Source organism: Rosa chinensis, chromosome 3 (assembly GCF_002994745.2).
Source record: "Rosa chinensis cultivar Old Blush chromosome 3, RchiOBHm-V2, whole genome shotgun sequence".
Classification (NCBI taxonomy): Eukaryota; Viridiplantae; Streptophyta; class Magnoliopsida; order Rosales; family Rosaceae; genus Rosa; species Rosa chinensis.
In genome coordinates, this window is record NC_037090.1 from 26,570,593 (window position 1) to 26,586,265 (window position 15,673).

At 36.7% G+C, this 15,673-nt stretch overlaps 1 protein-coding gene across 1 annotated transcript; it reads left to right on the forward strand.

Annotated features, from left to right (window-relative positions):
- The first annotated feature begins 8,890 nt into the window (after positions 1–8,890).
- LOC112193163 (transcription factor bHLH48) lies at positions 8,891–14,077 on the forward strand. The gene is made up of 7 exons (XM_024333230.2): positions 8,891–9,678; positions 9,771–9,890; positions 9,984–10,049; positions 11,914–11,982; positions 12,486–12,557; positions 13,242–13,449; positions 13,720–14,077. Exons 1-7 carry the CDS (start codon positions 9,175–9,177, stop codon positions 13,755–13,757), a joined length of 1,077 nt encoding a protein of 358 aa, XP_024188998.1. The 5' UTR covers positions 8,891–9,174; the 3' UTR covers positions 13,758–14,077.
- Positions 14,078–15,673: the final 1,596 nt, after the last annotated feature.

Genomic DNA, 15,673 nt, shown 5'->3' on the forward strand with positions numbered 1-15,673 from the left:
ACGAGGATCAATTTTGGAATTGAGTAGTGCCAATAAAGAAGCTGATAGCCTAGCTAAGAGCTAATAGTGTGTCACGCCCCCAAATTCAAGGCCAATATTGTACTGAAATATGGTTCGTGAATTTGTGAGTGAGTCAAAACAAATAAAACTTCATTTTTGAATAAATCAACAAAAAGTAAAAGAAATCAAATTACGTCTGAATAGTACTTATATTAAAAAACAAAATCATTATTATCTTTACAAAACCAAAGTTTAGAAAAATTCAAAAACATTACACGTATTCACTAGAAATAGTAGTAGAAAAATATTATTTTATTTAGTAGATTCATCCTATTTCCCCAAACATCTACTCATTACTTGAAAACAAGTACGTGTAGCATTATGAGCAACACAAGCCCAGTAAGTACACAATTTACATTCTTATATTAATGTGTCTTATAAGAAATCAAATTTGAACAACCAAGTAAAAATGTACCGAGAACCATTTACATGTTCATACCAATTCTTAAATATGTATATGTATACACACAACACACATATATGTTCAAATATATTCATCTGCGTAAATTTTTATGAGACTAGTAATAAATCACATAGTCACATCTCTTTATCGAATTGACAAATATTACAGCATTAATAGGTGAAATAACTCAAAATAATGTATGCTTGATTCTCTTTTCACTTAACACCGTAACATATTAATAATATATCACAAACAGATATTTGATAAAAATAACACACGTATACTTCTCTTTTTAGTGAATATTTCAGATTAACTGGTAACAATTCATAAATCTACGTGCTAGGATCCATAATACCAAAGCACGGGTAAGTCGCAGCATACCGAGGACACTACCAAAGTATGTATACTCAAGGTCGACACTTCCTTCCTATGAGTATAATAGTGCACTATCTGTAGGGACTAGTGCCCAGGCTAACTTCTCATATGACAAAACACTTTTACTAGTAATTCACTTAAGCACGGGGTAGTACTAATCACCTGACTTCGCATCTCCAAGCATAATTATGTCAATAAAGTAGAATAAGCTTTAAGTAGTAAATAAAACAATTTAATACTCACAAAGCATATAAGCTCACATAATTTAAATACGATTGAACATTGTCAATACACAATTAGAGTGAGCAAATTAATATATACATATTATATATAGAAAGGCCTGCTCACCTAAGAGACAATTTTTAAGGGACTGTGAGAGACAAGTGAATCTGGCGGCTGAAAATAAAAGCACAGTTTTAAATTATTATAATTTCTACTTTTATATTTAATACATATGGTTGAGATGCATTTATCCCTCACAGTCCTTTAGGTGAGCAAGCCTGTAAATATAGATATAAACTTGAAAGTAATTGTGCAATGAAGTAAAGGTACATTAAATTAAAAAGTAGTAAGAGAATATTAGTTAGTAGTCAAAGAATTAGTAGTTCTTTTTCCCATAATATTGGAATTTTTAGTCCAAAATGTCCATTCATCTATCAAAATAATAGTACCAAGAACCGTTAGCTTTCCTTTTTTTATAACTTGTTCAATTTATGTATGAATTAGGCAAGTGAGGATACCATGTCAAAGGATTTTTCGTAAGGAATTCAATGGAATAAGTCATGTAACCCAATTCGAAGTGATATAGTTCAGAAGTGGTGAAAAACTAGAACAACGCAGAAACTGATATCCTTGATACTAACCTTTGATGTCTAAGTCTTTATGTGCTGTATATTTTATTATTACTTCTCAGACATTCCAGATTAAAACCAGAGGTCCTCAGCTTCAAATTGATATGAAGTTTGTAGAATTTTTGAAGCAAGGTTTTGAAGTTGTGATAACTATGTGAGATTTCCAGTGAGTTTACTAATTGAAAGCTTTGATTAGCCATAACTTCTTTATTTCTTAACCTTTTTTAGTGATCAAAAGTCTAAACTGAAGCACTTTTCATAAGGAATTTAATACTGAAGATCAACTTTTGTTATATAAGAAAGTATAGGTTTGCAGCAAAGCAGATTCTTTTCCATTTTATCATCGGTTATGCATCTTGATAAATCTTTAAGGCAAAAGAATGTAGGAATGTATTCATGTACTTGCTTAAGAAAATCAAAAGTGAAATGAAGATTTTGGTCTTGGATTCAAGCTTGGACTTCTTTGACAAAAAGGAAACTTCTCAAGAGAAAAAGGGTGAAGGATTTGTGTGAGGGGCTTTACTTAGTTGAGTTTTCTCTTCAACTAAAGAAGCTTCCGATCAGCTTCACACTTGATCTTGAAGCTCGAAGAAAATATAATATAGATCATATGTTTATATAGGCTAGAAACATGCACTAGAAATCAATTCTCAACCATCTTTTTTGACTTCCAAGATCAAGTATATAAAGAGTTGGAAGAAAAAAAATCAGCTATCCCTTCTAAATGTATGTGTGTGTGTGTGTGTGTGTAAGCTTCACACTTGATCTTGAAGCTTGAAGAAAATATAATACAGATCATATGTTTATATAGGCTAGAAACATGCACTAGAAATCAATTCTCAACCATCTTTTTTGACTTCTAAGATCAAGTATATAAGTGAGTTGGAAGAAAAAAAATTAGCTATCCCTTCTAGATGTGTGTGTATATATATATATACACATATACATATACATATATATACATATATATATATACATATGCATATACATATATATATATACATATATATATATATATATGTATATGTATATGTATAGGCTTTCTTAGGTAAGGATATCCTTACCTAAGCTTATGGAACAGATTTCCAGTTTTTGGCCACTTTTCGATCACATATTCACATCTTAACCGTTCAGTTTTTAGGTCCAATGTATAGATCATCTCTAAAAAATTTCAGCCAAATTGATGATCGTTAAGGCATCCAAAACTGCAATTTACACGAACAAACCGAATCTGTCGAACAGGAACCGTTCGTGTACATTGTTGTAAATTACAGTTTTGAATGTCTTAACGATCATCAATTTGGCTGAAATTTTGCAGCGATGATCTATACATTAGGACTTAAAAACTGAACGGTTAAGATGTGAATATGTGATCGAAAAGTAGCCAAAAACTGGAAATCCGTACCTAAGCTTAGATAAGGGCGTCCTTAGCTAAGAAGGACTATATATATAGACACACACACACACATAGATACACATTTACTCAAATTAATAACTAAGGAATTTTAGGGCTTTCTTAAGGTGCAAATACACACACACACATACGTGTAATTAGTACTATATATATATATGTATAGTTCTTAAGGTTCAAACACACACACACACACACACACACACACATAGATACACATTTACTCAAACTAATAAGTAAGGAATTTTGGTGTTTTCTTAAGGTTCAAATATGTGTTAGAAATAATTAGTACTAAAATGATATGCATCATAAAAATAATATAGATAATAGTCTTGAGCTCAATAACAAATATCGAGTGTACACAAGAAATACAAGCTACGGTATTTTGGTAAGTTTACTAGAAGTCTAATATTGAAAAATTACCTATCTTGTAAGTATGGTATGCATTGGTTTCTAAAAGGAAAATGCCTAGAGGATATTTGGATTATTTCTAAGTTTAAGGTTTCTTAGAGTGCTCTACAGTCATACTAAGTTTCGGGTTATTATATAGTGTTTAGGAGAGCAAAGTCCATCTTTTTGCGGCCAAAGATTAAATTCAGCTACGCGTGAATGATTTAATTAACTTGTTATCGTTTTTAGGGTTAATATAAAAATAAAATTCTCTAAAAGCCTTTGTTAGAGTCTAGAGAACTTGCACTTAAAATATAAATATTATAAAGCTTTGGAGGATAATTTTTTTTTAAAGAGCTGAGTGAAAAATGATAACTTTATTCATAAAGCTGATAGCATGACTATAATGCATAATTACTGTACCCAAATTTAACTGTGTTGAGAGGGACGATATAACTCTTGCGTATTTTTTGTAGCTTGGAAAATTCCTCAACACTTAAACAAACCCTCAAACTTCACACAAACTCTTGGTCCAAACACAGGACATGGATAATTGGGTTTTTTTTTGCTTCCCTTATTCATTGGTTCTTGTGTTGCCGTACTTGGCTCTCTTTAGGTTTTATTTGTTTTTTAAAGAAAAACACAAATTCATTGTACTTGTTGTGAGTTGCCTATTAACTCAACTAGGAAAAATAGGAAAACAAAAGAGAGAGAGAAATGTAGAAATCAAGAAGTTGCTTTGCATTGATCTGGTAATGAATAAATCGATTGATGTGCGAAATGGTGGTGCCTCAACCCCTTTATACAGCGGAGAGGTTGAGATGTATTCATGATACATTATAATGAGAAGCCACCCTCTAATTTTCCCACAATTCACCATTAACCCCACTAACCATACAAATGATGTCCTCTTATAAGTAGTGTAACTCGTATGGAGTAAATATGAGAACACCAAAGGAATTTAGGAATTGATTTCTTGTGTAATGTATGTAGTCCACTTCTTATATCTGGCACAAGGCTAGCGGTGGCTTCGAGGTTGATAGGATAACTAGCCATTGTCTCAGTTCTCAGGTTGTGGATGAGATCCACGAGCATCATTAGTCTGTGGCAATGAAATTGCTTTTTGCACCAGTGGGATGAGAGTTGTTGTTCCTCATCAAGATGAGGCTATTTTTCTTGTCTAACAACAGCTGGTGATGTCCTAGAAAAATTTGGTGAACTTGGATTGACCGTACTGCTTCTGGGGTAGGTTATCTGAACTAATAAAGGTTAGTGTCAATGCAAGTTCACCAAATTTATCCGAACTTGGATTGACGGTACTGCTGTGGTGACACTCTATGTTTTCCATGTTTAACTTCATTTCGATCCATCCATATCGACCAACTAATTAAACCAAATAATTCTATATCTTTCGGACTTCTAATAATAATTACTTGGCCTAATAGATCACTAAAAGTAGGAACATACCAGCTTTTAACCACACCAGCTAGCCAGGAGCTCTTCCAGACATTACATGCATAAGAATGCTGCCGAAGACAATGTATGACAAATTCTTCTGACCCCCCACATCTCAAACACCCAGCAAAAGAGCTAATTCTGGATTTAGCCAAACACTCAGCACAAGGAAGAAATGAATGGCAAGCTCTCCATAAAAAGAGCTTGACTTTGTTCCCAGAAGGCTCCAGATTGTACTCCAAATATTTACGGAGATTGAATCACCCCTTCCCTAGCTACTATTTGCTCCATTGCCAACCTACTTCAATTATGTCCCTAACTAATAACCAGATTTCACTAAATAGTGACCATCATCATTGTAAAGCCAAACTACAACATCCCCCCCTTCCCCCTTCACCCGCCTACCCACTTCTCTCACACAAAGGTATTGATAAAAATCTTCTCAACATCCAAAGAAAGAAAATTCTACTAAATAAATCTTTAGCCACTCATCAGTCGATTGACAGTAGCATTAGACTCCATGAACCTAGGAGTAATCACTTTGAATGTCCAAGGAGAAGGTAACCATTTGTCTCCCCAAATTTTAATTAACTCTCTAGACCCTACTCTCCATCCAACACCAGCACATAGAAGTTCCTTTCCCTATACTAGTCTCTTCCATACCATTGACGCCGTAGGCCCTCCACCCGCTATTGCCTAATTTCCTTCTACTACATATTTAGATTGCAACACCTTATTAACCAAAGTATGTGGATGTTGATAATCCTCCATAAGGTTTCAGCCAACAATGCCTGATTAAATCAGCTAATATCATGAAAGCCCAATCCACCCATCTTTTAATTTTTACACAGCACCTCCCATTTACACCAGTGGATCCCCTTCTTGCTGCCTCCGTTTCCCCACTAAAACTTAGAAACTTTAGATTGGTCAATACGGCAAACCCCTATAGAAGTTGAAAGATTGACATTGTACGTATAAGTCGAAATGGCTTTTGCAACTACTTTGATATGTACCGTCTTCCCAACTTTAGAGAGAAGCTTAGTTTTCCACCCTTGCAAATGCCGGTCCAACCTCTCACGGATTCTTTTAAACATGTCCTTTTGATTCCGACCTGCCACAGTCAGTAAGCCCATGTAACGTTTATGAAATGGAACATATGTACTCCTAACATTTATGTTACTTCCCCCTTCTGTTCCTCCACTATATCAGGCCCAAATGTAATTGCCGATTTCTGAAAGTTCACTTTTTGACTTGCTGCACTTTTATAGAGGAGTAAAACCTGCTTAATGTGAATAACTTCTTGCATATCAGTTCTCCCAAATAACAAGCTATCATCCGCGAATAATAAGTGTGAAATAGTTGGCCCCCCTTCTGTAACTCTAGCAACATGAATGCACTCATCCCTTTCAACTTTTTGCAGCAACCTCGTCAGGCCCTCTGAATAAAGAAGAAACAAATATGGTGAAAGCGGGTCACCTTATCTCAACCCTCTGGTCGGCTTTATCAATCCCGCAGCCTCCCAATTCCAGAGAACTCTAAATAAAAATTGATTTTATGCACCGCAAAATCAGCTCCACCTATCTTGCACTAAATCCCACTCGAATCATAATATGTTGAAGGAAGACCCACTCCACCTCGGTCATACGCCTTGCTTATATCAAGTTTGAGCACAAAACACTTCTCCCCCATTGATTTAACATGTGGAACCCCTTAAAATATTTCATATATTTCACAATTAATTTTCATTCATGAATCAGACTAGTATATGAAACTTTGAAGTGTGAATAGTAGATTGGCATTACAATTTCTTTTTATTGTTGCATTATGTAACTTAAAGCAATTATCAAATTTTTTTTTTGAAAGGGGTTTAGAACCCAGGGAGGCTCAGCCCCACGCTCGATTCTATTTATTATATTAATATTAGGGTTTTGCATCCGCGCGCGCGCGCGGGGGGGGGGGGGGACATAAAACCTAAACCCCGAGCTATATAGAAACAGTTACATTGATCCTCGTAGAATATGTAGATTGGTAATTGCCAATTTGGTAGACAAATCAGCAATTGTTCTCAGCACAAGTGTTTATGTACAGTTTCATAAAAATTTTTAGCCAATTTTATAGCTTTGGTTATTAATTAGTTTCTTATCAATTTTTATTTATATTTATTTTTTGACTTTATTAAATAAAAAGATTGCAATCGATATATGTAGAAGGCACATTGAAGTGAGAAATACCACAAGCGGTATGAAAAGCAACAAAAAGGGATGCGTTGAAGCATTTGATGAGGCACTGAACAAAACTCGGGCTGTAAAGAGGTACCAACGATATAGTGCACCATCCCTCCATGTAGAGATATGTGTCGAGTAGTGGGTAATCTTCCGTCACCGACCTTGTTCAAGAAACTAAAAAAGGTACCAACGATATGGTGCACCATACCTCCACACATCGAAATGCGTTGAGTAGCGGGTAACCTTCCGTCACTGACCTTGTCTAAATAACAAAAAGCAAAACCAAATGAGAGCAAAACAAGCCCAAAATGACCCCAGTTCCAAATAGCCACCGAAACTAAGATCCAACCCACAAGCCAGATCCGAATCCAGGCCCAAACTTGAACCCGACCCGGATCCTAAATCCATATCTGAATCTAGATCGAACCCAGATCCCAAATTCGGATCCCAACCAGAGAAGCCATCACTACTCTAGTGCACGGCGTCGCCGAACCCAATTGAACTCTAGTTATGATCGCCGTCGTATAGCTCGTCGACTAGCCCGCCGTCGCGCCACTCGATGACCTCAGCCCAACACGAACATATCGATCTAAGACCTAGAACAAGATTGTCCGGGTCCGACCAAGCTTAACATCTAACCACACACACATATCGGCTGCACGCACGAATTCCCATGGTAGAGAAGACCAAGAATCCGCCGCCGCCGACCTACCATAGACAAGCACCAGAACCCAGGGCACGACCTTCGACCACAAAGACTCGTACACGGCCAACCAACACCCACTCATGATGTCGAAAAAAGCTTCCACCTCCACAAACCACATCAGATTGGTCAAAGGAGACGAGAAATCCAATCCCTCCGACCAAAATTGCTAGAGCGATGCCAAGAAACCCTAGCGAGGCTCCCCCCACTTTGTTTTTTTTTTTTTTTTCCTCCTCTTCTTTTTCTTTTATAAAACTTAACTTTTGGTTAGCTTATAAAAAAGTTTAAAAAAAGAAGAAGAAAGAATGTATGTGATCTTAGCCTATATTATAGCGATACCTCTCTAGAGTGAATACATAAGGCATAAAACACCGCCTCCACTGATAAGGTTATTCCAAATTATGGACAAATGGTTGTCACGAAATTCAGGACTACCTTATAACTTGTTCTAAAGTTAACGTTTGGAACAAAGAACTTTTTTGTGAAAACTAAATGTGATCTAGATATTCATTATAGAATAGTGCCAAACATTGGATTAACAATGAACACGTTAAAAATAACCAAATCCACCAAACCGAATCGAACCAAATTCGGAAACCGAATTACCAAACCGGTTAGGATCGAACCAACCCAACCACACCTGCTAGTAGTACATAGATAGTAGACTTTGATCCGGCCTACCAGTACTGTTTGTGTGATTGATTTAGTGTGGTAGACTAGAAGTTAGAAGGGGAGGAATAATAAATTAATAATGAAAGAACTATTATTAGCAGTTATAAATGCAAGAAAATGACCGGTCATCCTCTACTGTTACTAACAATGTCGGGCCTTGGTTAGTGGACGGTCCCCGCCTCTATAGGACCCAATGTAACAGTTTAAGGCCCACGGTTCTCTCTTCTTCCCCTCACAAACCAAATTCAAAAGTGGCACCCCACCACTGCACCAGCCACCAGTAATTCAGTGGTCCCCACCGCCTCCTTTTATTACCCAACTGTACAAAAAAAGTTAAGTGCAAGTGAGAAGGAGAAGGAGAAGAAAGAAGCCAAGGTTGCTTTTCTATGGGTTGCGATTGAGTACATCATAAAAAAAATAAAAAAAAAAAATTTTGACCGCCATAACTGATTCCAGTTGGAGATTTGAAGCTCCAAACCAACCTCTAATCACTCTTTGGCTTTATATTTATACTCACTCCTCCCCCATTTCGCCCACATTTGCTTTCTATTTGCCTCTCCCAAATTACACTGTGTTGGGTTTTGGAGTGGGAATTTAGCACCGGAATTGAGCTCAATTTTGCCGCTCACATGGACCCAACCGCCGGAAACGTACCCGGATCCGCTGTACCCGGACCCGACCACGAAGAACCCGGACTCGAGACTCTCCAATTCCGCGAGGAAATCCAGCGGCTGATGACGGTGCCGCCGGACAACGCCAGCTCCTTCACGGCGCTTCTGGAACTTCCGCCGACCCAAGCCATGGAGCTCCTCCACCTCTCGCCGGAGTCCGAACCTAATCCGGCTCCGGCCGCGGTTTCCGGCAAGCCGCCGCTGCTCGAGCCCTGCGCGCATCCTTTCAATTCCAGCCTCACGTTTCCCAGCAACGCCGCCCTAATCGAACGCGCCGCCAAGTTCTCGATCTTCGGCGGCGGCGAGCAGTCGCCGGAGACGGGGGCCGTGCCGTCCAATCCCGGCGTCAACTTGGAGAAGGTGAAGAGCGAGCCTGCCGAGTCCGATTCGAACCCTAACTCGTCGCAGGAGACTAAGAACAACCAAAGGTCGTCGGCCAAGAGAAAGGAGCGAGAAAAGAAGGTAAATTAGGGTTTCAAACTTTCCCCTCTTCGCGATTTCGCTGAATTTTCATGCTTCCAAATCTCAATCAACCCCAAATTCGTAAATTTCAGGTCAAGGTATCAATGAAAAAGAGCAAAATTGAAGCTAAGGAAGATGCTGACAAGATTCCCTATGTTCACGTTCGAGCTCGCCGGGGTCAAGCTACAGATAGCCATAGCTTAGCAGAGCGAGTATAATCTCTTAACCTTAATCATAATGGTCACTAATGATTAGTTTTGGTGTTATTACTAATTTCATTTTTTTTTAAATTGGGAATTTTATAGGCGAGGAGAGAGAAAATTAATGCGAGGATGAAGCTGCTACAGGAGCTGGTCCCAGGATGCAATAAGGTTTGATTCTCTAACTTGTGATCTTAATCTGTGGATTAATTGGTTGATTGAGATTTTGGTGGATTATAAAATTGCATCTGTATCAATTGTCTCAGATAAACTTGTGATCTTAATGTGGTTTTCTAACAACGGTTTTGTCATTGACTCATTGTCAGCTAATCAGCTTTTAACAAAAGTTCTTGCTTTTGTACTAATTAAAGTACTTTGTGGCTTGTGTAGTTGTGCTCGTGGTATTTCCGTAATTTTCATTGCACTTCTTTTTCTTATTTTTTTAATTTAATTCAATTTTTTTTTTCTTGGGGACAATTGATAGAAAAGAAAAGTGGTGGGGTGAGATGTACTGCTGGGTTTGGTGAGATGTCTTTTCTGAGGTCAAATTTTGTTATATGCAATTTCATTTAGTTTTGCTATTTTTTTTTTCAGGCAAAAAAAAAAAAAAAATGATAGAATTTGTACTTGCTATCTAATAACAATTGCATTTCCAATTCAGTCCAAACTTCTTACTTAGAAGTGCCATCTAACAAGTGAGGGAAAAGGGAAATAAGACTTAATATCAAAAGCTAGCTGAATTCTGTTTTCAAGAGAGCATAATACCCTTTACCACCTTGGAACATTGTCATAGCATTGCTAGCTGGAGTGCTTGGGAGACCCACATAGTGGGCAGGGTTGCATTATATATTTTTTGGTCCCCTACACAGCTTTAATGTTAGTCCCTGTTCTAAGGGTGCATGGTACCATCTTCTGCAACGAGTTTGGTATCCATCCTTAGTTGGATGACGGAAAGAGGAAGACAGAAGAAAACTTCCTTTAACAAACTGCCATGACCTAACTGTGTGGGACATGTGAAAGCTCTTTAGCAATTCACTTAGTTTAGCTAAAGCAAAAATCTATTGCATGCCAAAATTTGTTACTGCTGATGACAAGTATTTGGGCCTTTATTGGAATACTTCTGTAAAATGGCTTTCCAAAATTTCTGTATAAAATCAGCAAATTACCTTTTACTTGGACCCCTAGTCTTGTTTTTCTGAAAACTCAGAGGGTAAGGAGGAGGTTTAGGGGTGAAAACATATTTGTCCATTAATGAAAAAAAAGGGCATTTGATCCAGTGAGCTGTACACTGTAGGAAGCTGAGAGATTCCTGTAAAATTGTATGGATGCAGGTCTAAGATCAGTATAGTTTACTCTGTCTGATATTTAGCCTGTAGAAAGGGCAAATGAGGACAACTCTCTCTTATACTGAGTTGTTGCTTTAAGTATATATCTGATTAATTGTTCTTGACATGTTTTCTTAGCACCACTGGTTTCTGCAACATGTCATAAAGATTGGTTTTGTTAATGTCATTTCCTCATGGTGTTGCACTCTGAGGAAATAGTGTGTTGTTTTCCAGTGAAGTTGACAATACTACAGGCCATTCTTGATGCTATACATATATTTGGTAGTTCAAAGTTCAAACCAACACAATGACAGTGCCTTTACTTGATAAGTCATGGGCAACACGAATCCATAACCTAGTGTGGGTTTCAGGTTTCTGATTGTGCACTTTGTTAGTAGTTTTGGCATTTTAAATACAAGAAAAAAAAAAAAAAACTAAAATTCTGAAGTAATATCTAATTGTTTGTTTTGTTAATGCTCTTTCCAATGAAAAGAGCAAGAAGAAAAAAGGTTGAACTTGTTTCTATGATGCCATTAAATTTTAAATGAACTGAAACTTTTCGACCATGAGAGGGATCTACCAGGTTAAGCAAACTTTTTATTTTTGACCATTCTTCAACAAATACCTTAGATTATTTAAATGTTTGTGTGCATTTGCTGGGTTATGCTTCCAACTTCATAGTCACTTACTGATACATTTCTGGTTTGCAGATTTCAGGTACCGCCTTAGTTCTAGATGAAATCATCAATCATGTGCAGTCCCTACAACGTCAAGTTGAGGTCAGACCTGCTGCACAACTCATACATATCAAGTAATAGTTTTAACGCTGCAGTGATACAGCTTGAACTTGAAAGAAAAATGGTTTTAGAATTCTTCATTGCTTTTTTCCTCTGAATGTGTCTTGAACTAGCTGATGGGTCTTGTGCATCTAAAAATGGCTAGTGGAGACTAATCTAGGGATATGTGATTTAATGATTCAATATATCATCTAAAATCCCATCTAGGGATATATCACCATCTTGTAAATTTGCAAAATACTGTGCTTTTCTCCCCATATGCATTTAGACTTGAAGCTGTCCTTTTATACTACCATTTTGGTCTCAATTACTGTTACCTGCTTTAGTTTCTCCTCCTCTCTTTAGTTACACAGCAACTGAAATGGCAAAACCATCCAGGAGAATGACTCTAACAGATGATTACTAGGAATGAACTCGTCACTGATATTTTGAACAGTCTTGTACTGCCATGATCTCATTATGTATAAATGTTTCATTTATTTCAGTTCTTATCGATGAGACTTGCGACAGTCGACCCAAGAATTGATAGCAACCTTGATCATTTATTGGCCACTGAAGTAAGTATTGTATAGCTGCTTTAATTATAATCTATTGTAAAAACTACTAAGCTGTTCTCGTGTTTGATCAAGTTGTTTGATCTGAGTTTGGATGCCTGCCTGCCTGCTCAGGGGTCTGTTCCATCAAATGAAAAATGTTGGGTTTTATTTGCACATTGGTTTGACCTGTAATCATTTACGTAATACGTCCAGTTTGGGTCACCTTAATTATATGCATAGGTTGCATGTCAAATTAAAGTTTGGATTTTATGTTTTGCATTATTTACGATTGCTATCCAAATTATTTAAATGCACTATTCAGTCATTAACAACATGTCAGGCCAGTGTTGAATTTTGGACTGCCTATTCTGTATGCCATCAAGCTACCTTTAAAATTTCAGCTGTTCTTTAGATTATGATGGATTACTATGGTTTAGTTACAAGCAGACATCAGATTTCCTATGCATCATTTGTGTCTAGTTTTTATTTGAGTGGGAATTCCCTAGTCCCTACTGGGGAGTAAGGACATGGAGACTCCTGGACTGGGGGTCATGAAAGAGGAACTTTTACATTTTTCTGGGGTGAAGTTGTGGTAATTGACAGGCTAAACTAGTTCAACTAGCAAATTCTATGCTTGAAGTAGTTGTAAAATAGTTTATACCTCTTTGTTACTGATGTATTTGTATCACCTCCACAACTTTTCAGAGTCTATCTCTAATGCAAAGTAACTTCTCCAATATGACTCCACCCATTATGTGGCCAGAACTTCCCATCAATGGGAACAGACAACAGTATCAACAGCAATGGCATTTTGATGCTCTTCATCAGCCAGGTTGGGGGAGGGAAGAAGATAATCATATTTTCATTACTCCAGAGGCCTCACTCATCAGTTGCAACTCTTCGGCAAATTCAGGTACACTTAAATGAACATTATTGTTCCGACAATAGTTGCTTGCTTACCAGCTTCCCAAACATTTGGCCATGGGCATGGCATCATGCTTTCCATAACTCATTCTGAGGCAAACTTGTCAATAGCTGCAAGAATTTTAGTTAGTGTGCCATCTGATTTGGATATACATGAGGTGCAAATTATTTCATTTGCTACTTGAAAAGCAATATGAAATAATCAGATTAACTTCTAACGAGCAAAAAAGGAGATTAATTTTTTGTTATGGCTGCGCAGCATCTCTGCACACAGGTCACGTGAAGACGGAGCTGTGAAGACAGTAATTAAGTTGTACCGTCAGAAATGTACATATCAAGTATAGTATTATTAGCAGTTAGCTGGAAGTAGAGGAGATTGTTCAGCATTCATGGTGGATTTCTGTGTTCTCTATTTTATCAGGGGCAGTTAAAAATCCTGGTTTTCCTCACCTAGAGGAATCGATTTGGTATGGTGTTGTTATAAGATAGAACTATATAGTATTATATTATATATATATTATACTAACATTGAGGGTCACTCAATCTGATACTTATTTTTTGAACTGGTTGATTTGATTCCTATTGTAAAATCATTGAAACACCCATTTGCTGTACTATGGTTTAAACATTTTCTTTTCACTTTGCACCATTAAGTTTTCATGCACTTTTGTCTTTGTCCGATCACAAAACTTAATTAAAATGACGTGGTTGTGCCACATCAGTTGTCATGTAAGATGGGATGTAGTTGGTAGCTAACAAGGTGATTTATCTAGTGTTATTATTTGATATGGCTGGGGCTAGATTGCTGGAACGAGCTAGATTGTTGAATATTGTGATATCACAAGATTTAAGGGAGACGCTGGATCTCATGATAACGAATATGTTAGAAGATTAAGAAATGAAAAAGGAATCCAAATCCAAGAGATTTCATTTTAATCCCCTTTGTGATCCATGTAAAACCATATGGTTTCAGACTTGCAGTTGCACCATAAAACCAGTTACAAATTTAAAAATATTACCACCACCAGGAAGCACAACCGGTCGAGATGAAGCGAATCTGAGTAGAATGCATATCGACTAAAAATTGGAACAGTAAACAAAAAAAAGGAGCCTCACAGTATTTTTTTGGAGGAGAGAAATAGTCAGTTTTACAATAAACAGAAACAAGAATCTTGGAAGTTAAAAGTAAATTGAAAACTCAAATAATGTAATCAAAGAAAAAAAAAATACAGACTTCTAGTTCTATGATTCGTGGCCAATTACGACTTAATATTTCGTTTTTTGTTTCCTAATTTTATGTTTCTTTGTGTTGTTAGTTTTTGGCTCTGTATTCATATCTCAAATAAGTCATTTTCTTTTAAGGGTTATGGTCTTGAATTCTGGTACGTGTCAGGATTTGAGTAGTTGTTCTAGTGTCAATAAGAACCGGTTCCTAACCGGATTATAGCCGTCCAGTTCAGTACTAATTTGTTCATAGGTGATTTTAATTTTAATTTTAATTTTTTTTTTATCAATGCAATAGTTTTCATTCAAGTGGAATGCTATTGTTACAACTTACAAGTAGTATTGCAATATAATCAGGAGCCATAAGCTTATTTCTAACACAAAGACTTTTTTTTTTTTCGATGAACAAAATATAAGCCGATAGAGCAAATTCTAACACAAAGACTTTGTTCATACATGATGGAGAGATCTTGGGATAACCCACCCAACAATTCATTGTTGTGGTCACTGGTCCCAATTATTGCTGTAGTTTTATTCAATTTGACTTGATCAGTGGCCCAATTTTTAAGCATCATTAAACTCATTGATATATCGTAAATCCCTTTTTCGAGTGAGGATGTGTAATTTTAATTTATTAATGTCTTGTTGTTGTCTATTCAATAAAATTGAACTGAATTTCAAGTTGCAAAAAGAGAAAGAGCTAGTTCCAATATTAAACGTGTTTTAAGCTCGATCGTCTCTTTCCCCCATTAATTGAGAAAAAAATAAAAAAAATGTTGGTAGTTAGATAGGCAAGCACTAATACTTTCGGTATATAGAGGTAGGTGATCTTTTACAAGACAAAGGTATTGCCGTTAAAAAACTGAAACTCTGAATAAAAGGAATGGAATTGACTAATGGGATGGGAGGGCACTGAACTATATATTCTTGTAGAAACTCAGTTATTGGAAAATAAACTTTCAAATACACGCGCGTGCAGTTTCCTTTAC

What these genes read in the sequence shown, in the direction of transcription:
- LOC112193163 (XM_024333230.2), top strand. Translation starts at nt 9,175, where the DNA reads ATGGACCCAACCGCCGGAAACGTACCCGGATCCGCTGTACCCGGACCC. An exon ending in TGGTCCCAGGATGCAATAAG is followed by an intron (nt 10,050 to 11,913) that starts GTTTGATTCTCT and finishes TCTGGTTTGCAG; the next exon opens with ATTTCAGGTACCGCCTTAGT. An exon ending in CAACTCTTCGGCAAATTCAG is followed by an intron (nt 13,450 to 13,719) that starts GTACACTTAAAT and finishes ATGGCTGCGCAG; the next exon opens with CATCTCTGCACACAGGTCAC.